The sequence below is a fragment of the Caloenas nicobarica genome, chromosome 4 (assembly GCF_036013445.1).
Source record: "Caloenas nicobarica isolate bCalNic1 chromosome 4, bCalNic1.hap1, whole genome shotgun sequence".
NCBI lineage: Eukaryota > Metazoa > Chordata > Aves > Columbiformes > Columbidae > Caloenas > Caloenas nicobarica.
The window spans coordinates 44621042-44643896 of NC_088248.1; the positions used below are offsets into that span (position 1 = coordinate 44621042).

General features: G+C 41.8%; 2 protein-coding genes across 4 annotated transcripts in view; one reads left to right on the forward strand and one right to left on the reverse strand.

The window, feature by feature from the left end:
• DCTD (dCMP deaminase) overlaps positions 1 to 8081 on the reverse strand; it is a 59221-nt gene extending 51140 nt beyond the window's left edge. Inside the window, exon 1 of one of the 2 annotated variants that reach the window (XM_065633334.1) lies at positions 7540 to 8081. The gene's annotated coding sequence lies outside the window, so the exon portion shown is untranslated. Of the gene's footprint in view, positions 1 to 2498; positions 2689 to 7539 lie in introns of those variants that run through there. The other variant, XM_065633335.1, reaches the window with a different exon arrangement.
• The window catches only part of WWC2 (WW and C2 domain containing 2), a 100242-nt gene continuing 84641 nt past the window's right edge, over positions 7255 to 22855 (forward strand). For both annotated transcript variants that reach the window (XM_065633328.1, XM_065633329.1), the window contains exon 1: positions 7255 to 7633. In XM_065633328.1, coding sequence (XP_065489400.1) covers positions 7503 to 7633 — 131 coding nt within the window. In that variant the 5' untranslated portion in view covers positions 7255 to 7502. The remainder of the gene's footprint in view (positions 7634 to 22855) is intronic.

Here is a 22855-nt window from a genome sequence, read left to right on the forward strand (position 1 = left end):
TATCTTAAATACTTCAAGAAACTAATCACTGTTCTCCATCAAAGGAGCTGTTATTGAGAAACTCCTTCATTCTTCCTTCCCCGATGATGAGCAGAAACCCTCTATTTGCTGGCTTATTTCTGTCTTGCACACAGCCAGAAGAGAGGACCAGGCTCTTGGGAACCTTCTTGGCTGACCATGAATTCTTTTGTGGTTCTCCAGAGCCACTAGACAGCAGTGGAGACAGACTGCAATTCCATCAATATGATGAAATGTAGGAAAGTTAAATTTGTGTGTACAAGTATCAGAGATATATTAAAAAAAATACAATGAGATTGTTTCTATGGAAGATGTAACATCAAGGCAACATACCAAGCCTGCACCAAGAAATTCTGTGGTAATATGCCTCAGAGGATAATTTGGACCTCATCAGCCCTAGGGTTTCTGGAACAACCAAAATTGTCCATCTTATTTTTTCTTTGTCCACAGAAATCGCAGCAGCAGGAATCAGAGTTAACAGAACTGAATGCTAAGTTAATTTAATAAATGGTTTGGGGTGAGTTTGAGAAGATTTTTCCATTAAAACGTTACTCACATTTCTGTAGTTAGGTTTGAGGCAAAGCTCTTACCACATCATTTCCATTCTACCTACTCTAAACTTTTAACAATCAGTTAAAATTGTTCCGTGCACTTATTTTCAGATTTGTCGGATTAGAATTATGTCTGCAAGGACTCAAAATGTATAATTGCTCATTACTTTCTCCCATGCATGCCTGGCAGCAAAAATAAGGCCAAAATTCTGAAAAACAAGCTAGTATATACTCATTTGAAGCAGAACATCGTATTTTTTTTTTCACTGATACTCTGAGAAGTCTTTGTAGGACATCCTATTTTAGCAGCAAGCTGTCCAATTGAGTATCAGTGGAAAGAGCAGGCTTTGGAATAAAGATAAAAGCTGAATAAGCATAAGCATTATCAAAGCAGCTCTCTGGCTCCATTGCTTCTGCAGACCTTAATCATAAATTCAACCAGAAACAATATTATTTGAACATCTTTCCCTCTCAGATGTATACGTGCATCAGAAGCTGACAATAGTAAGTAGCACCCCTCCTCTTTTTGTCCCTCATGCATGTACATTTTTTAAATCCTTTTTTAAACTAGAAAAAATTTTGCAGCATAAAGGAGTCCTATTTTTTGGTGTGGTTTTTTTTTTTTGAAAACGTAGCTGTCAGATAAAAATCACTGGAGTTAAATAAATAAACAAGTATTTATAATGCTGAAAACACTATTTTTTAGAGTTCTACAGTAGCTGCATGTGAGGGAAGTCAAACTTGCGGCGTATATTTGGACAACAGTAAACACTGTGTTTAAGTGTCTAACGAAACCAAACATAACCTATATTTATTTTCAAACATTTTTGTCAGATGTATTTAGAAATTAATCCTGTCACTATACTTCATAATTAATTCTGCACTCAAATTCTGTTTGAAAGCAGTGGAGGCTGAACTATGTAGATTTTCAGGCAGACAGCTGTGGCTCTTGATTCAGAGCCATTTGTGGATAGTAAAAGTTAGTCGTAACAGCTGTAAATTTCTTCAGGGACATCACTCTAGTGGATGATGAAGTTAAGAGAGTCTCTTGTTACGGAAGGACAAGTTACAAACATGCATTTTTTGATCACAGTCAGTCCCAAGAACAGATTTACTGTGAAAGAAGCAGCAAGCAGAGAGTATCAGGAGATTCACTACACTAGCATAGACTGCAGTAGGGTATGCTTCTCGTTATGTGACAGGGCACAACCATTTGCCTTTGCAGACCCTCTTTCTGGATTCAGCCACTTCCACATTTGTGTTTCAGATTTTCGCATGAACATTTTTTCTCCTGGCTGATAACAGTAAGTAGAAAGCACATAAAATAGTTATGATCCTAATGTGAACTTCCCCAGACCAGTTAAACATGCATATGCAAAGCAAAAGAAAGCAACAATTAGCTCCTTTTCGTTGAGCATATCTTGTTATTTATCATACTTACTGATAAATACTTAAGTCATGCCATAGCTACATTGTTCCTTGCTTTTGGACAACTCCTTCATATGCACCCTTCTGTGCTTTGAATAAAGCATGCTTACATCTACTGAACTATGCTGTCTTATGCAATTAAGCCAAACAATCTGTGGTATGCTGTCAGCTGACAATGTCAGCACAAAATGCTAGGCAGGTTATCAGTTGAGATGTAGGAGGTATACTTACAAAACTACTTCTAGTTAGAATTTATAGCATATTTTAGGCTAGAAAGGATCATTATGAACATCTGCTCTGCCTTCCTATATTAAACGTATGAAAAGAATACTAAACTGTAGTGGAACAAGTTATTTTCTATCAGTCCAAATTCGAAAAGACAAAAAACCGAGAGGATAATTGGATTCTGTTTTTTTACAGCAATCGTACTCCTTCAAAAAGCTAAATGTTTTCACTGGTATTATTAAAGGTCTGGCACTTAATTACACAAATATTACCTACTTTTTGTCAGTCCGACTTCAAATAGTGTCAGTCCTAAGTAGTCCTAAACTGGCATGTAGACTCTTAACTATAAATACAAACACAACGAAGTACTCAAACAATGTGAAAAGGAGGGAGGAAGGAGAGAGCTTAACACCATGCAACAGTTTGTTTTCAAGTGTAAGTGCATCTGTATTTGCTCACACAAGCATATATATAGAAATTAGACAATTATGCAATGATCTTAGTATATTTATTTCCAAAAATTAAGAACTGCAATTTTGATTTATTCATGCAAACAAAGATATAGAATCATAAAATCATTTAGGTTAGAAAAGACCTTTAAGAGCATTGAGTCCAACCATTAACCTAACACTGCTAAGTCCACCACTAAACGATGTCCCTAAGAACCTCATCTACATGTCTCTTAAACACCTCCAGGGATGGTGACCCCACCACTTCCCTGGGCAGCCTGTTCCAGTGCCTGACAACCCCTTCCGTGAAGATTTTTTCCCAATATCCAGTGTAAACCTCTCCTGGTGCAACATGAGGCCATTTCCCCTTGTCCTATCACTTGCTACTTGGGACATGAGCCCAACACCCTCTGTGCTACAACCTCCTTTCAGGCAGTTGTAGACAGTGATAAGGTCTCCCCTCAGCCTCCTCTTCTCCAGGCTAAACAGCTCCAGTTCCCTCAGCCGCTCCTCATCAGACTTGTGCTCCAAGCCCCTCACCACCTTCATTGCCCTTCTTTGGACATCCTCCTTATGGATGTTTTCTGATGAGAAGTTTTACCGTGGTAAAGAGGGTCATAAAACAGATCTGCATCTACATCCATGTGGATCTCATCTGACCAATAAACAAAGACATAGTTCTGACTGCCTTGGGGGTGACATAGAATAGAAATTAGGTATTATGTCGGCTGCCATAATTAACTTCAGGGGAAGCATTGACATAAATGAGGTTTCAGTCTCACCTTAGTATTACAGATTTTCTAATCTCATACTTTCTTTTGTGTGGATTATTTAGAGAGTAGGAGTATAAGAGTGCTGGTGTATAACTGGCCTGCTGTTTCAGGATGAAAAGGGCTGTATCGTTATAAAAGCTTCTCTTTAATGCGAAAGATAAGTAACTGGCAGCTAGTTTCAGAAGGAAAAGTATATCCTCTATAGCTTTTTATCAACTTACATTAAAAAAGTCTTATTGATAACTCAAACTGAACTTTAAAAGGAAAAAGGAAATCCAGTTTATCCTGTCCCACAACTGCCACACATACACTGTAGGATTTCACCTATGAACAAGTTTATAAAATTAGAGTAGACTATTTAAAAGGACACAAATGTAAATGGATAGTAAAAGTCCTTTTTTACACTGATGGAAAACAAGACAGGACTCAGCTCATTGAAACTTAATATTCTCAATGAAAATAAATGAGTCTGTCACTTTAATAGGCAATGATCCTGTCGCTTTCCTTAAGTGGCTGAACTCTTAGAGATATCCAGAGGTTAGAATGGCTCAGTTTTTCTCCACTAGGGCCTTACTTCATGTATGTAGTTTCACTGTACATTACCTTACTGCAACAGATGTCAAATAAAATCCTCAAGATTCTGGATCTCAACATACAGGTATTTTGGGGAGGCACATGAGCCACTTACAGAGATAGTGTTACAGAATAAAATAAATAGAACTACTAAAATAATAAATGTCTTAGCTCTACCAGACTGGCAATTAGCTAAATTAATGTTTTGCTGGCACTTTTTTCTATTCAGGATCAGATCCAACAGTGAGACTTAGATACCTGAAAATTAGTTACTGTAGTGCCTGTCAGGTATGTGGCCTCTGAAGTAGAATCCAAAAACTTGTTATACGGTGAGCAAGTCCAGTACCTAATAGGTATAAATTGTCTCAGGAGAATAATTCGTAGAGCTGAATGCTAAAGATAGCGGTAATGGAGTAGATAAACAGATTAAAACCAAACCAAAACAAAACCAGCTCTGGGTCCCAGACTTCCTCTCCCAAGAAAATATAGTTATTTTAAACAAGTAACTTTTAAGTGACAAGAAACGAAAATTCTAGGAAACAGGAGGAAATGGTTAGCGACCTGCTACACCATTTGGACACCCACAAGTCTATGGGGCCAGATGGGATACACCCAAGGGTGCTGAGGGAGCTGGTGGAAGTTCTTTCCATTACCTATCAGAAATCCTGGCTAACTGGGGAGATCCCAGTTGACTGGAAGTTGGCAAATGTGATGCCCATCTACAAGAAGGGCCGGAAGGAGGGTCCGGGGAACTACAGACCTATCAGTCTGACCTTGGTGCTGGGGAAGGTCATGGAGCAGATCATCTTGAGTAACATCACACGATACATACAAGAGAACCATATGATCAGGCCTAGTCAACATGGGTTTATGAAAGGCAGGTCCTGTTTGACCAACCTGATCTCCTTCTATGACAAGGTGACCCAACTAGTAGATGAGGGAAAGGCTGTGGGTGTTGTGTACTTAGACTTCAGTAAAGCCTTTGACACCACAGCCCACAGTATTCTCCTGCAGAAGCTGGCAGCTCATGGCCTGGATAGATGTGCTCTGTGATGGATAAAGAACTGGCTGGAGGGCCGGGCCCAAAGAGTTATGGCGAACAGAGCCAAACCCAGTTGGCAGCTGGTCATGAGTGGTGTTCCCCAGGGCTCAGTATTGGGGCCAGTTCTGTTTAATTTCTTTATCAATGATCTGGATGAGGGGGTTGAGTGCACCCTCAGTAAGTTTGCAGATGATACCAAGTTGGGTGGGAGTGTTGATCTGCTGGAGGGTAGGAAGGTCATACAGAGGGATCTGGACTGGCTGGATCGTTGGGCTGAGGTCAATTGTGTGAGGTTTAACAAGGCCAAGTGCTGAGTCCTGCACTTGGGTCATAACAATCCCAGGCAGCGTTACAGGCTGGGAGAAGGGTGGCTGGAAAGCTGCCTGGCAGAGAGGGATCTGGGGGTGCTGATTGACAGCCGGCTGAACATAAGCCAGCAGTGTGCCCAGGTGGCCAAAAAGGCCAACAGCATCCTGGCTTGTATCAGGAATAGTGTGGCCAGCAGGACTAGAGAAGTGATTGTGCCACTGTACTCGGCACTGGTGAGGCCCCACCTTGAATCCTGTGTTCAGTTTTGGGCCCCTCATCATAAGAAGGACATTGAGGTGTTGAAGAGAGTTCAGAGGAGGGCGACGAGGCTGGTGAGGGATCTGGAGCACAAGTCGGATGAGGAGCAGCTGAGGGAAGTGGGATTGTTTAGCCTGGAGAAAAGGAGGCTGAGGAGAGACTTTACCGCTGTCTACACCTACCTGAAAGGAGGTTGTAGCATGGAGGGTGTTGGGCTCTTATCCCAAGTAGCAAGTGACAGGACAAGGGGAAATAGCCTCAAGTTGCGCCAGGAGAGGTTTAGATTGGATATTAGGAAAAAAACCTTCATGGAAAGGGTTGTCAGGCATTGGAACAGGCTGCCCAGGGAAGTGGTGGAGTCACCATCCCTGGAGGTGTTTAAAAGGTGTTTAGACAAGGGTCTTAGGGTCATGGTTTAGTGCTAGCATTAGGTTATGGTTGGACTCGAGGATCCTGAGGGTCTCTTGCAACCGAAATGATTCTATGATTCTAGGGACAAACCTTGGGTTACCTAGGAATCTTAGCTGCTAAACTAGGGAGTCATATTCCCCAATATGTGCTCTACTTTTTGTGCCAAATCTTGGGAATCAGATACACATGCAAATTAACAGAGCTCATTAAGTTACCATCTCTCAGCTGAACCATGGTAACCAGCCTAGAGTACTCTTCTCCAGTGGCAAATGTGAGACAAACGCTCAGTAATTCACACCTGCTTTCTATACTTAAGGCTATTTAGCTGCTTGCTTTTTAGGCCAGAACAGCTCAGGGCACAAATTCTCCACTGGTGCTTCTGTTAAAAAGAAAAAAAAAAAAAAAAAAGGGAAGTTTAGGTGCTTCCAAGGTTAAAGATGGGTTCCCTTTTTTGTTCAATTTTAAATGACAAGGTCCTTTTTAGAAACCTTAGCGCCTTGCTGGAGTTTAGCAAGAGTTCACAAGGATGTGAAGCAAGGTTAGCGGGACATGCGTGGAAGGGAAACTCTCGACACCCTCGCGACTCAGGGCACGGCGACAGCACCAAAACTGCCTTTTTCCGGGGCACATTCCCCGTGTCCCTCAGGGCCAAGACACCCGCTGCGACCAAGTGTCCTGCGCCACCTGATGCGGGGCCGGCAGCGAGTTCTCAGACAAAGGGACGCGCCGGTCAGTGGGCCGCTTGGCCGTCGCACCGGGCCGCCGCAGTCCCGGTCGCTGCTCTGCCCCGCGGGGTGCTGGTGGCTGGGGAGCAGCTCCCCAAAGCGGCTGCGGGGACGTGGCCGGAGTGCTTAAGCGCCCGGGAGCTGCGGGCGCGGGGACACGGGCGGCTGGCAGCCTCAGGTGGTGGTTTGCTGCCCCACACCGGTCCAGCCCCTGCGCGCCGTGCCAGGGCTCGCTCGGAAGCAGGGGGGGCGCCCCTTGCCGCCTTCCCCCTCTGCTGCCCTCCGGCCTGCCCCACGCCGTCCCTCGCTGGATGGTTTCTGTCCCGGATCCACGGCCAGGGCCTGCCCAGCCCGGCGGCGGCAGCGCCGGCAGGGTTAACCCTGAGGAATGCGGCGGGAGGAATGTGCATGCAGATGAGATGGATGCTAATCTCATGCTAATGAGCGGCGGCCGCGGCCGTCCGGGGCTCAGCCGGGCTCCCCGCGCCCAGACGGCAGCTGGGCTCCGCCGGCAACCCTGACCCGGGCTGCCGCGGCGCGGGCAAGGCGGCAGCCCGGGCATGGTGGACTGAGACCCGGCCGCGCTGGAGGGCTTTCCTGGGCTTCCGTGAGCGGCCCGCTGCGTGTCCCCAGCCCCCGCTGCCGGCCCCTTCCCCGTCCCCCCGGCTCGGGTGGGGGCTTTTTCCCGCTTCCCGTCTTTCTTTCCGTCCCTATGGAGCAGCTACCCCCGCCGCCCGACCATGCCTAGGAAAGCGGGGAATGGGCAGCTCCCCTTACCCGATGGCTGGGAGGAGGCGAGGGATTACGACGGCAAAGTCTTCTACATCGACCACAACACCAAGCGGACCAGCTGGATCGACCCCCGGGACAGGTGGGTGCTCGGGCGGGGAGGCGGCGAGGCCCGGGCTGGCGGGGTGGGCTCGGAGCGGCGCTGCCGGGCCCCTCGCCGCTCAGGCGGATCCGTCGCGGAGGGACGGGCCGGAGGGGAGCACCGGGGGGTGCCCCCCTCGGGACGGGGGAGCGGGGCGAGGAGAAGCCCGTTTGCCGCCGGGCACGCCGTGCGCTCCTTCCCATCGGCGTGGGTACAGCCTGTTGCGTGAGCCGATGTTGGCGGGGTGTGCGTGAGGGACGCCCGTCGCGTTCTTCCCGGAGGCCACGGGGGTCGCTGGCGTTCGGGGAGGTCCCGACAGGTACCGACGTTGGCGAGTCCCTCCCAAATCGGAGGCGCTGGCTCTTCGCCATCCCCTCCGGTCCGGGCAGCGCGCTGCGGGGCCGCCTCCCTGCCGGCCGGCGGAGCGTCCGGGCCGCCCGTGCCTCCCGCGGCCCCCCCACGCCCCGGTCCTGGGCACCGCCTGCCCCGCGGCCCGGCCCGCCCGCCCCCAGAGCTCTGCGCTGCCGGGGGTGCTGGGCCTCGGTGCTAGCTAGGCCTCAGCCAGCCCAAATCCCCTCAGCACCCCGCCAGCCGGAGCACGGGCTGTTCGCTGCGCTTTCCCGGTCTGAGCGCTTGCGAATCGGCAAAACTCCTTTGAAAGTGCTTCGGTGTGCGAGGTAAACAGCTCAGAGGCTTCTCGGCCGGGAGGCACCGGGGCAGGACTTGCAGCTGGGGAGGGATTCCGGAGCTTTGGTGGTCTTCAATAGCCGTTTTTAAATAGCTGCATGATAGACGCCCAAGACACCTATTGTAAAATGTATATTTTGTCCAAAGCGGTCCTGAAAAGTAACTAAAAACTAAAACTTTGTATGTGTTATGAAATACAGTGTTGCTATTGAAAACAGCGTGGGCTAATTATCAAAACTTTTGAGACATTATAAATGTATGCAACAAGTTGCACTGAATTATGAATGAAGGCCTTGGCTTATATTTCTCTGGTGAAATTAGAAAAGGTAGTTGTGGTGAAGCCTGCTGGCTGTGAGTTGCACAGGGGAAGTTTTGACAAGCATCATATGCTGTGTTAGGCCCACTACACTGTCCTACTTGCTATAACAGCAAATTCCAGTAGTGGCAAACTTAATACTTAAATTACTTCCTACTTCAAAACATGTTAAATGTTAGTTAGGAGGTAAGGTATACAGGACGGTGTTATTAGTTACACCCAGCCTTCTCAGATGATTGGTTTTTTACCTCAGACAATAAAAACTTCTGGTTTTACTGTCTCTAGAAATAGTGGATTTGAAGATCTCTTTAGGTTTAGACTTTTCATTTGTGTTTGCAGAGCAAAATACAAGATGGCATAATCATACCATGAGGTATGGGATATTGGAGTGTATTTGTTGTAATGCTGCCTCACAAATATGCTAATTTAAAGTATATTTTTTTTACACATTCTGTAGTCCCGAAAAGTTCAAGAGTATTCATATCAGGTGGTAAAATTTGAGTCTTCACTCTCATAAACACTAGACAGCTAAGTGAGTAACATTTGTGTGTTTGCCACTTTATAGGAATAGGGTGAATATTGTTTCATTAATACCTTGATTACGGGTGAAAGAGAAGTCAAGCTCTGAGACTTGATAAACTGTAATGAGAATGAAGGAAGTAAAGACCTTTTTCCAGAAAGAGTGGTGTTTGAAATAATTGTTAACCTATGTCAGTCATGCAAAACAAACAGAAAGAGGGATTTTGCCCTGGGTGCTTGAGAGAATTTGTGCTTTAGTTAGTGTACATAGCTCAACTGTGAAGCTGAATTGCCTGCACAGAAGAGAGACTGATAAGCCCATTTAATGTGCAGCTTACAGTATTTGTATTTACAATATCTGTATTTACAATCTGCATTTATTATGGTAACCTGGTTTGGAAAAGTGAGTAAGAAATGCTTGAAAGTCCTGTGATGACTTTGCTCTAGATTCCACTGTATCTTCCAGGTACTTAGAGAATATATGTTCAGAAACTATGCAGGACATAATTAGGGCTTGCTGTCAGAAAAATTGAAAAATCATCTTCCAAGTTTGTCAGTACAATAAAGTCTGGATTCGTGCTGTTTCTAATACTTATCTTAAATTGTCAAAATGCAGATAATGGGTTCTACAGAAACACGTTTTCAGTCTTCCCTTGTTTGATGGTACTTTAGGACTTTTTTTTTTTCCAGCTGTTTTCTCTGATGGAGGTCATAAAGTTTTCATAACATACTTGTGGAACATTGTAGTACATGGGGTCCTAAAATCTTTCATTGGTAAAGCAAGTGTAGAATAGATAAGTTTTTATGGACAATATTCCTTCTGCTGTTGTTATACTGCGTTCCCTGGATGATTACATAGAAAAGCCACACTGATGTTTTAAAACAATTTTTATCCTCTTTGATTTAGAAGATACAAATAGTGAAGACTAGTACTGTGAGACATCAGCCCTATGTCTGTGGGTTGCCAGGTGTATTTGAGCACAATTAGGAACGTCTTTGTTACTGGTTTAAAATATTCATGTCTAGAAATAGGCAGACAGTTGAAAACGCCATATTTCAAAGCTGCTTGGAAAATTTTGTGGTTGGTTGGTTTGTTTTTAATATAGTGATGCTTTTTCTCATATGCTTTTTCTAGACTATTCCGATAGTACATATTTCTAACTGCTTGCATGGTGCAGGTCTGTTTATAATAATGATAGCCTTGTGTACAGCTGTGGAAAAAAACCCTCACATCAGCTTCATGCTTGGGGCTCAGTTTTCAGTTTCGCCCCCTTCACTTATATGAGTAATCCTATTGACATTAGAGAATCTTACACTTCTAAGAGCAAGAGTGACTTGACTTGTTTGTTGTCTTTTAGGAGTGTTGTGGAAGCTATTTGAATTGCTCCGTTCTTCAGGGTTTTTTAGTGTTTTACACTTTTCAACAGTGATTTTTTTTTTTTTTTTTTTTCCTCTTCAGACACTTACGGTACTCTGATTTGTTTTGAAGACTGGTGGCCCAAAAGAGAGGGCAGTTTAACATATAAAGTGTGAGAAAGAGAAACATAAAGGCAAGAATATAGGAGTTGTAGTAACACTTTCACTCACTAAATATATAGATGTTATTTCTTTGTTTATGACTCTTTGAAGCTATAGCAAACTGAGAACTCGCTGATCTTGACAGTTCTTCTGAAACTGGTTTATTGTAAGTTGGGAAATAGCCCAAAATGCCAATCGTATCCTGCTACTACTTGACAAAGTTATAAAAAACCAACTGTGGACTGAAGAGGATGAGCCAGATGAAAAGGTGAGAAAGGGTTAGAGAAATTCATACTTTTCTTTGAAGTTCCCTTGAAATTCTTTCAAGTTCCTGGGATATGGAGTTACACTAGGGTGTTGGCGTGTGTATTGTTTGTTTGTTTGTTTTCCTCTGATAGACAATTAAGAGGGGCTTGGAATGGAGACAGAAATTTGGAAAGGAAAATGTTTTCGTTTTTTCCATTGTTCAACATGTTATCAGTAGGCCTAATGTTTGTTATATTCCTTAATGGAACCAGCAGAATAGAGCACCAAGGAGGAGCAGGATAGGAATCTCAGTACCCTCAAATCTTCAGCAGTTGGATGATGTTGAGCTTTCTCACCAGGAATGCAGGGCTTCTCATCTTGGCTTCTATACAGTAAATTCTCCATTGCTTCACTGCCGATCACCACTGACTCAAAACAGTTATCTGTGGGTTTTTTTAATAGCTTGCCTAAAATGAGTTCCACATCACAAATTCCGAAGCTGCAAGTGTTCTTTATTAAAATGTTTATCTGCACTCCTGTCAGAGTGGTAAGGAGTGAGCTGCTATGAAAACAAAACTATCATTTCTTTCTGCCTCCTTTTTACTTCTCTTGCCACTGAGGAGAAAAATCTGTTTAAAATAAATGAGTCCCTTTGAAATAGTTGGTAGTATACTTTTGATACAATGTTTCTAGAGTACTTGCTAACAATACAACCAAGAAAAGTGCTTGAGAAACATTGGATGTGCAGAAAATGGAGAACTTTACGAGTTAAGAGATTGTGAAAGAGTTTTCTTTGTGGTGATGTGGAGAGGGAATGCAGTTTGCATTGCTGATTTCATCTTTTGCGGAGGTGAAAACAACAGAATTTTTATCATAACGGTAACTTGTGCAAGATTTGTCTGAATTAGAACCTTTACCAGGTTTCAGCAATTAAAAGTTGCGTACCCTTTTCCCTTGAAAAGAAGGGCACTTTGTCCCTTACTTTTTCACTGGAACTTGCTTTCTCATGTCCCATGAACAGCAGAGGCTGTGAGGAGGGAAGATACTGAGGTTGAAGTTACTCGAGCAGGGGGACTTTGGTTCTGTCTCTTTCCTGGGCGCTGCCGTAGCCCGGGGTGCATGGTGGGAGGCATCCAGTCATAGTGGAGACTCAGAGAAACAGGAGGCATGTAAGATACTGTGGTGGCAAAAGTTCAAGGTAGCAAATAAGAGGTAAGCAGAAAAGGGGATAGCATGATGGGAGGCATCATCAGAGGTTGGAAAATACATTTGCATCAGTTCTTTTTTGCATGGAAGTGAGCTGTACTGTGACAGATGAGTAGAATAACTTCTACTGTCCGAAGTGTCTGGTGTCTGGCAAGTACAGTTCTGTGTGAAATTGGCGACTGCAGGGCTTCAGCTAACACAGGAAAAAATTCCAAAACGTTAAACCTTCTAGGTGGGTGGGAGTGAACAAAATTTAGCTGAAAATCAGGGGTATGATTCATCTATCCTTTGAAGAATAATGATGTTAAATCGAAGTGTTAGTCATTACATTTTGAAAGGGATGGATCTTAATTCTGTTTTAAGTGCAAATCTCAACATTGCTGATTTAAGGTACAACTACCTGATAAATCATTTCTTTAGGCTGCTGCTTGCTTAGAATGACTTTAATGCAAACCATTACCGAAAGGTTCCCTTTCTCATGCCCTTTCTATTTTCCCTTGCAACTCCCTCGTTTGCTAGTAGCTGAGGAGGGAATGGGGCTTTCACATTTTTGGTGGCATAGAGCTGTTAAATGATTGCCTCAACACAACTTATGAAATTCTAACCTTAACAAGAAATAGTCATCTGCCTATTTTGGAAAATTGTTAGAGGATCAATCACTTGATGACTCTTCAAGGTGTACAACTTGCAACTGTCCTGTAGTGAGATACGACAATGATTCTTTTCCTTAAATATCTTTTCCACTTTGATTCATCCTGTAGTATCATATGCTGGTTTTTATCCTAATTCCACGTAATCTGTTCCTGTCTCCTTGTCTGCTCAGGAATGTGCATATTTTCCATGAAACTGTCTGATATCCCATTCTGGTTTCAGTGACAGGTTGGGAACTGCTTTTACTTAATTGATGTATATTTATTCAAAATAAAACCCATGATGCAAGTACTGAACTTGCAATGAGAGACTAGCTGTGTCTGAACTTCTGACACCTTCATTTGTTTATCCAGTGTAAAGCAGAATTCTAATATTACAGTGCTAATATAGCTGTGATAGCATCAGACAGTGTTAAAATACATAGTGATTGTTGTATGTGGGCTTTTTAACCAGTCTGTCATTTGCTTGGGGCTGTGTGTTGTTGATTTTAGCATTAGTGAAAATGTCTATGGTAACTCTGAGATAATGCATTTATTCTTTATTTCCTTGGGAGCGATAGGGCTGCACTATATCTTTCATCTCAGAGCATGTGAAGTTAACAAGTCAGGAAATGCTATGGAGTATTCACTTGCGTGTGCGAAGTATGTACCACTGCTTAAAGCCAAGGGCTGTGACCTGGTATGTGAAGTGGGGCAAGTGGTCTAGACGGTGGTTTATCCAGACCTGTGTCTGTAGTACTTGCCTACTGGAGATATTTTGATTAAAACCTATCTCGACTTACAAGATAGTATTACTGTAGTTGTAATGCACAATGTAAGCCTTGATGAGAAATTGTACACATGAAGAAAAATAGACCTTTTATCAAATGAATGGAACTGAGCTGTTTGCTGGAGGTATTGTCCTACTACAATATAGTTAAATGAAGGAATCCTTCAGAATTTAGATTTTCAGAGAAGAGGAACTGGCTTTACTTTGAAGTAATGGCTGTGAATGAAGTTTTCATTTCTACAAGTAAAGGTCAATATATAGATCAAATAGGACAAATTATTTACAACTTCAGAGAGTTGTGCAGATTACATTAAGAGTTCTTGTTTTCTTCCAGTTAAATAACTTGTGTTCAACCCTTTGGTTAAAATTCTGTGCTTTGAACATGTTATTAAGGTTATTAGAATAAGAGGATTTCTCAACTTCCACTCACTAATGAATGTAACATCTAGAGAACAGTTGAATTTGGTGAAGTAGATTTTGGTTTGGTTTTCTTGCTACTTTTTTCTTTTTAGCCTAAAAAATATAATAGGTATTTGAGATTTCACAATTTTTGTATCACACAGGTGACTAAAAACTAGAAGAATAATAATGGAAGTGATGGAAAAGATTGAAAATGGATGAACATACAGGAATATTTCCATGGTGACACACCTTCAGAAAGGCTGGAATAGAAACAATGCTGACATTCCACAACTATTATGCTGGGACGTGTAAATTCTTATTACAGTGACCTGCAAGGGAAATGGCAAAGGGTTACAGAGGGGTAACACAGCCTGCTGAGTGTGGGCTGTAATGGTTCTGTTTACCTGTCCCTTTGCTGCCACCAAAGAGTAAACGGGCCCCAGGAGATGATCTGGCTAACATGAAACCCCTTGGTTTTGGGGTTGTTTTCCAGCAGAATCAGCTCATTGTATCACTGAATGGATAGTGGTGTGAGGCAGGAGGCAAGTCCAGAGCTGGGAGCAAAAGGCAAGAGTGATGCTGTAGAAACCAAGATGCAGATAGTCCTAGCTGATGTGGATCTGTCTTTGTACATGTCCATTTCTTTTGTTGGCTTTCTCCATTGTTTTCTTGTGTGTGTCTTTGTAGTCACCTTTACTGTGCTGTGAACCACCAGTACAGCTGTCCCAGACATCTTGATCCTAAACATGTTTTCTGTCACCAAGAAACCTTTGATGTTACAAACTTTTTACTGGCTTTTTAAATGTTAGTTACTGTGAACCTCCTGTTGAAGAGAAATTTTGTCATTGCACGGTTGCAGAATTAGATGCCATTTTCTGGCAATGTGTTGCTGTTGACACTGTGCTTATGAATAGTTAATTTCTACTGCATATGAAAGGACATCAGAAATTCTTTGACTTTGGTGCATTTTTTTTCCTAATTATTCAGAAAATATGTTTTAGAGACTGCTGCAAAGTATCTCACCAGAATGTTGGTGTAGTTCAAGACTTAGAATGTTTTAATGTGTGAAGCAAACTGAAGCCATTTGTCTTCCTGTATTTGAGGGAGTCATCTGTATGGACAAATTGACTTGTCTTTCATGTGGAAGAAGCAGCTAGTGGCTGCAAAGGAGAGTGGTACAGTAGTTATGGTTTCCATTTTGTGTTGCTTGAGTATCTTGTAGGATTTTGCTTTGTGGGTGTAGGGCTTGAGTCTTTTTAAATAGCACATTTGAGTGTTGTTGAATACAAATGCTCTTCCCACTAAGTTCTTCTGTGCAAAACCATTAGTGACAGTGAAGTTCCTACCTGATGAAGTCAGTCTCTGGCTCTTGTTTTTGAAATGCTAATGAAAGGGCTTCTTGGGGGGGAGATTGCTCCCCTCCTCAACCTCTTCCACCTCTGCCTTTAAGTATACCTTTTTAAGGCTAATTTGCTTCTGGAATTTTTTGGTTGGTTAGGACTTCTGGGCTAGAGGCAGACTGTCAGTGGTATGAATGTATTCTGTCAACTGAAACAATCATTTGCATCTCATAGAACAAGATCAGATGCTATCCTTTGAACTCAGATACTGTTTGTACTTGAAGAAAGGCAACTTTATCTCATCTACTCTGAATACATATTGTATTCAAAGTGATTGTTTGGGTATGTAAAGACATATTGTCTTGGGACAGCAAACTCAAATTTCTGCATATTCTTGCTGTGTGCTATACAATACTGTGTGTTGGACCTGCTTTACTGTGTCTGTGCTATTTTTCTGAATTCACTAGATCAAACCTCAAGTGTTGTTTGAAAAACAAAAACCATACTGGGATGCCTTCCATAATATGCTGTTTATTCCAATAATCAGGCTTTCAGTGTCTAGAAACAACACTATTTTTAAATTATTTTTTTTTACTTTCAGTATAGAGGAAAAGACGTAGAAGAATCTGTATTTTAACTAAATCCTACCAGGACACTCTCTTTGTATTAGCAACTTTCTTGTGTTGTTGTTGAAGGAACAGTACTTTACACACCTATTGTTTCTTTCCAAAGTACTTTTAAGTGCTAAACCGCAGTCCTGTCCAGATAAGCATATCTTACGGCCTCCAGATGTGACCTGTGAAGAATTCTTACTCTGATTCAATGCCTTGCCCTTCGCTCTTAAGAGCTGACCACCCTCCCAGAGCTGGGAATGTCAGACAAATATGTGGATACTTTTAATCATGTAGCAGATGAACTTTCGATATTCTGCAGATTATGTGCATGCACGTCATGCCAATGGTAGTAAATATGCCCAACACATGAGGAATGGTGCCCGTCTTTTAGCTATGGGGCAGGCATGTGTCTTAGTAGCATCTTGTCAAGTAACAGGGTTTGACTGAAGCGCAGGTGTCCCCTGTCATACAGCTGCATGGTAGTGTATTTATTGGGATCACACTGTAGAGGAACAATTCTGGTTGCTCTCTGGGGCACTTCTGGTCATTGGAAGGCAAGGCGATTTGCTCTGTGGTTCTCTAATACTTCCAGAAGAAGGGGTACGGCCCACTTAAGCTGAGAAACTGGGCATTGTAGCCTCACTCACTGTCTGTGGTGGGTTGCAGAAAATTGCCAGGGAAAGACTTTCTTTGTTCTTGGTGAGGAAATAATGGGGTGGGTTTTTTCCTTTGTTTAACACCGTCAATTGTTAAACTGTAATCTAGTTCAGAAATGCCTGTCTCCTGGCCTGATGATCTGACTGAGAAACAGTACTCTTATTCAAAGCCTAGTCCCTTCATTCTTGATTTCCTAGGTTATGCTAAAGTGTTTATGTAGACTTACAACTTTCTACCTCTTCACCAATGTTAACAAAATGTTTCTATGAAAACTCTTAATCCCTGTTAGAAACAACCCTGTGCAAAAATTCATTTGGTTAATAAACACTGTGTATCAGAGAAATAGACGTGATTCAGATTTATGAACTAGATTTTTTATAAACACTTTTGTTTAGCAAATGATTACAGTGTCGTCCCATTCAACTTCATGAGCCGTTCTGGCTGTGCAGGAGCTCTAGGTGGGTGGGTGCTGCTCTCCTCACTGCAGCCTGACACAGAGCCCAGCCAGGGGCTGCTGGTTTGGGTTTCCATTCCACAAAGGCCCAGTGGAGACCAATGGTCGTGGAGGAAGGTTTATGGTGCAGTAAGGCTGGAGTGGCTGGGAGCTGGTCTAGGGAGGGAACATTTGAATGATTTTCTTGCTGTTGAGAGGGCAATGGGGAAAGTGGCACATGTAATGGAATCTAATGGACTTTGCTTCTGTGCAATAGTCTGTGGTTACCGTTGCTTACTGTTGCTAAGCTTCTTTGACCTATAGTAAGCCTTTGGTGTTTTTGTCTGAGATGTGTAGGATATAAAATTTCTTCATGAGCAAAATGATATTTCTGGTCCATAAATCATCTACCACTCAAATGTACTTCTTAAAATATCAAATGTGCGTTGGTAGTTGGGGTTTGGTTTAAATTTTAAAACATTTTTGCTGTTGTGAGTTACACCATGAATACCCAGCTTGAGGTATCTTTGGTACAGCACCACATAATGTAATTTAAATTTTTTATTATTTGTAAAGAGATACAGCAAGCATCCTGTGAGAAACTCAGGAGCCTTCAGAAGTTTAGGAGCTCAGTAGCTGCTTTTCTTTAGGAAGTGATAGGTGCATAGGAACATACTACCACATTACTTCTGTTCTTAATTTGTTGTTAAAACTTTGACAGAAGTTAGGTCCTCGTTCTGCCTTAAAGAATATGGGGGACTTAATTATGCGTTTTGTATACTCCTGGGGGTGTATTCCCAGGTGTACATAAGCCCAGTGTCCATCCAGATCTGACCACCATATTCCCAAGACCTATACAGTGTGTTCTCAGTGTGGTCACGTATTACCTAAAAGAAAAATCAAGTCCTTTTCAGCTCATTCTGTTAGTGGCTGTCTTTTAACACATGCTATCTTGTACAGCAATTTGTGATAAATTTGCAAGTATGACCTTGCAAATATTATGTATGATTGTATTTTTTCTGAGTCATTGCATTGATATTAATCACATTCCCAGTAATGGACAATTTTCTTGTCTGCAGGATCTAACCCAAATGGTGTGATGTGGTGGATTTTTGTTTGTTTTTTGTTGCTTGAGACTTTTAGTGCAAAGACTTGCACTTGCCCCCCGCTTTTTATTTTGGATGGTATTGTACAGTGGTGAACAATTCTAGTTTGGAGTACCATGGGCCTCTCTCAGAGAGATTTGCAAAATAAGCTGTGGTACGAGTTTAAAGCACAGAACTATTCAGTACTGAATTCCAGAGTGAACAGTGAGTGACAAACTGCCAAAACTGGAACTGGAATGTCAGAGAGTTGGAGTGAAATAGAGAAAACAAATACTGCTCAGATGATGTGATCTCTGAGGGTCTGACGTGAATTTCACCCTTCTGAAGTAAGTAATAGTGTTCCCTTTAATTTACTGGATTGGAATGTAGACCTGTAGACAACCCTCAGAAATTGAGGTCTTCTGTGTTTCTGGATCTTCGTGTCCCTGGACAGTAGGAGTTTTGCCAAAGCTTTTCCTGTTTCCCACATTCTTTTGCAGTTGCCAGCCTTGTTTGTTGCAGAAATGGCAGGCTGCAATGGTGCTTCAGTGGGTTACAGTGTGAAGAAAGATCATTTGGAATGGAAGTATTAAATATTTAGAATATATTTTGCTGAAGCATTGAATAGTAAATGATTGTACATAAGAGGATGCAATTCAAGATAGCAACCTGACAAGGAGTGAAAGACCTATTTCTGTCATATTGTGAGTATTGCTATGTTTAAAATGAACTGTTAACATATTTACAGTAATTCTGGTAAACAGTAGAATGCTATGGATGTGAATAATCATTTGAGACCTCTACAGGACATTCCTGAAATAGTGTTCAAATGACTAGAGAAATTATGGGATGCAGCAAAGCACACAAACACTGTAAGCCTTTTAACCAGGCTAGTGCAGTCAGTGGTTTACTACTGCGGTAAAGAAGGCTTAATTCACAGGAACTTACACAGTAAACAGATGATTTATTCAAGTTTCTGAGCTTCGCATGTTCTTTTCTGGTTTTCCTCTGTTATTTATACTCCCTAGGCTCTCTGTTTAGATCTGCTCTTTGAGAGAAAGACTTCAGTGAACTCAAGTTTGAGGTTTGTGAAGGAGTTGTTAATTGGTTACGCTGCTATGTTAGCTAAACTAATGATACTGTGGTCTAGAAGGATAATTGCTCATAGGAAAACAAATTATTATGGTGATATGGATTGCACTTTTTGGTTCTTGTTTGCTTGTCTGGTGGCTGTTCTGCCTTGCTAGAATGACTTATGATGATTAAAATGAGCCATGGGCTTTTGTGCTGTGGCAGGTTGCTGATTTGCATGCATGACCTGGCTGGCCCATTTGCTCAGAATGTATGAAAGCCATCAAAACTGTATTTTTTTTTTTTCAGGGAAGATTTTGGCAAGAAAATGAGCTTTGAGGACAAATGTGGAACAGTTAAGGGTTCTGTCTTAAAAATCTTTAAAATCTCTTATGCTTGATATTTCATGTCCCTTTCTTGCCAGTTAGGTTTTGCTGAAAAGTTGTAAGATATCTTCTTTCTGGTCAGAGTTGTGGTGCCTAATGTGGCTAGTATTGTAAACATGTATGAAGAGTATAGTAAAACAACCCCCCCAAAAAAACCAACCAAACAAACCAACAAAACCCACAACCAAAAAAACCCAAACAACAAAGTAGTGTTCCCATAATCAATGCTTCATTTGTTATTTTATTCTAGGTTTGGCAGGTGTATTAGATAGTTAAGCAGCTTCAGGCAGCTGCCTGCAGTTCTTGTGAAACACTTCCACTGCAGGTGGCTGATGTGGAGGGGTGACAGTGCTTATCACAGGACCCTCCATGTGGCAGTACTGTCATTGCTGTTTATTGAGATAGTAGGTTTCTAACAGATCTTTGGAGAATAAGCTCTCACTAATAGCTATTTTTTAATACTTTATTTGAAAATCTTTTAAAAATGGCCAGAATTAGAACTTTATCTGAATGCTCTCTTTTTCTTTGGGTGTGAATAGCATCCGTCTGTTTGGGACATGCAGTGATGATGAACACGGTAACATTCAGGTATTGTGAAAGGTTTCATGTGGCCTGGGGGATGGCGATGTCCTGATGGGGGTATTACAATTACATAAAAAGCTGTATAAGACCTGAAGTACTTAACATTAAACATAAGACAATTAAAGGCCATATCCCAACAAAAGCTTGTAGTACTACTGCATCAGTGAAAAGTGAATTTACGTCCTTTTTCTTTTTTTCCTTTAAAAAAAAAAAAAAAGGATCATCTTCCTTAAACTAGCTTTGATATTGGAGACTTCATCTTGTGAAAGCACAATCTCTGGATGGTGTGGAGACTAAAGATACTGTAATGACAGTAACTCAACCACTGTCCACTTCAGTAGTGTCTATAAAATGGTCTAAAGCTTCATTTTGCTCTAGCTGTCAATCTTGCAAACAAAGCTATGGAAATTAAATTTCTCTCTCACTTTGAAGACCAGCTCTGCTCTATGTTGTATTCATATGCATCTCTAACACCCAGCAGTTAGCATGTACTAATAACCTGAATTTTAGAATTTGATGAGGGAAGTGTATATTACATCTAGTGATTGGTTTATTAAAGATACACTGCAAACAGCATAGCCCACACACAGGTAATGTTAAAGTTACTACTACTAAATATACTAAAAGCATCTGGTTATGATTTTCTTCTGTTCCTTCAAATGTGACTTCGGAAGGCACAACATTTTAAAGTTTGTTCCAGAAGGCACTTTCAGAGATGGATGATTGAAAACAACTTTCCTGAATGGCACCTTGCTGTACTTCATAGATCATAACAGCTTTTATTTACCACTGTGATTGTTTCCTAAATTACTACCTGTGGATGAATACTTGGACGAGTTGGCCTGCTGGCTGCATATTTGGTTTGATCGGGGCCTATCTTGAAGTTGCCTTTACATTACATGGGGTTCTTGATGATCCTAGCATTTTCTAATCTTCTTTGTACTGCATGGCTTGTTTCATTTCTTAGATTCTTGCCATTTTAGGAAGTATAGTAATTTTATAATTAATTGCTTTCTTGTTAAAAAAAAGGTGTCGTTTCAACCTAAGATACACAGAGGTGCTTCTTTTAGAATGATAAAGATGCTGCTTATTTTGCATTGTTTTTCCACTGGAAGCTGTAAATTATGTCATGAATAATTATTATACTAATAGTTGCTGATGGACTGGAAACTGTTTAATTTGTAAGAGATACATTTGTCACAGGGAAAGCTCCAAGTGACATCCATAACAGTGGTGTACGAAAGCAATACTGCTTTAATACTTTATTGAAAATATCAATATAGCAGTGGCATGTTATTTGTTTTTCCACAGGTGGACATTTCATTGGACTGTCACTAACAAGACAGGCAGATGAAAAGAGAGAAAAGAACGTCATGAGACAAAGTGACAATTGAAGTTGATTGAAATATTTTGAATAAACTTTTTTTTTTTCAGAAGCTGCTGTGTTGATAAGTCTAAATAAAACATTCCATTCTTCTGTTTTGATTACATTTTTTTTATCAGGAGCCCTTTTGGGAGTGTAAAAGACTGGAAAGATTTTATTGCTTGTTAGTCAGGATATTGGTCTGGTATGTGAAAAAAATCCGATTCCAGTCCCTTTCCTGGCTCAGAATGACTTGGTGCTATTGAAAAACCATTTTCCTTGAATAATGAGACAGAAGAGGTACCTGAGCATCCCAGGCCTGGTTCCTGAACTGTTTTAACCCAAGGCAACAGGAAAATCTAGGTTGCAGTTTTGAAAATGGAATATTTTGAAAATATTGTGGGGAGAAAGATGAATAAAAAGAAACAAAGCTGTAGAAATTCCTGTGAAATGTAGTTGTTGTCCTCTAGATAGCACTGAGAGGTGTATGCCTATCACTAGAAATATTTAACCAAAGGATATCCGTAGTCTCCATAAATTCCTCTCAGATTTTTATCAACAGCAGTTCCCAGCTTCGGTTGTCATGTCCTGTGTTCCCTCTGTTCTTGCATTTGATCATTTTTCATTCAGAAAATAGCTTGAGTGAATAAGCAGAAGACAGGAGTGTGATAGGAAGAGTGGATTTTAGCCTATTCAAATATATAGCTCCATCTGTATGAATAGTATGAGATAAATAAAAGGTGGGTAAGGGTGATGACAGCAGGAGAACGCAACATTTTTCCATGCCCTGAAGTCCTCAAAACATTTTAGGTTGTTGACAGCTTAACCACACAACTAGGATTGCTAGCGAGTGGCAGGAGAAGCATGGTTTGCTCTGTTAGTTCTGGTTCTTGAGCCACAAAGATATGCTTAGCCAGGCCTTCCTTCTGTAGACCCTCAAACAGAGTTCTGAAGGCCCTAGCTGTGTTTTGGGCTACCTTTGCCCTTGGAAATTGCTTTCTCCCTTCTGCCTTTTTTTTTTTTTTTTTTTTTTTTCCTCTGAGGCACATAGCAGCTGGAGAAAGTGAAACAGAAGGAAACAAAGACATGAAGGTCAGGGTTGGGGTGTTTTAGTCCTCGTATTGTTTTAGTGGGGACTTTGCAGGCTACAGACGTTCCCTATACCACAGCTGAGGGATTTCTCTGACCCCTCTCCCCTTCATTCTGCACCTAGTGACTGCAAATCATGTTCTGCAAGTGATACTCTGCTCTACGGACAAACAGACTTAACAGTCTTTCTTGCCAGTGTGAGTATCACAGGAGCATCACGGCACATGGTTCATTTTGCCCGTGTCCCTACTGTCTGAAGCAGTTACCACACTGCAGCACACCCTGTTAC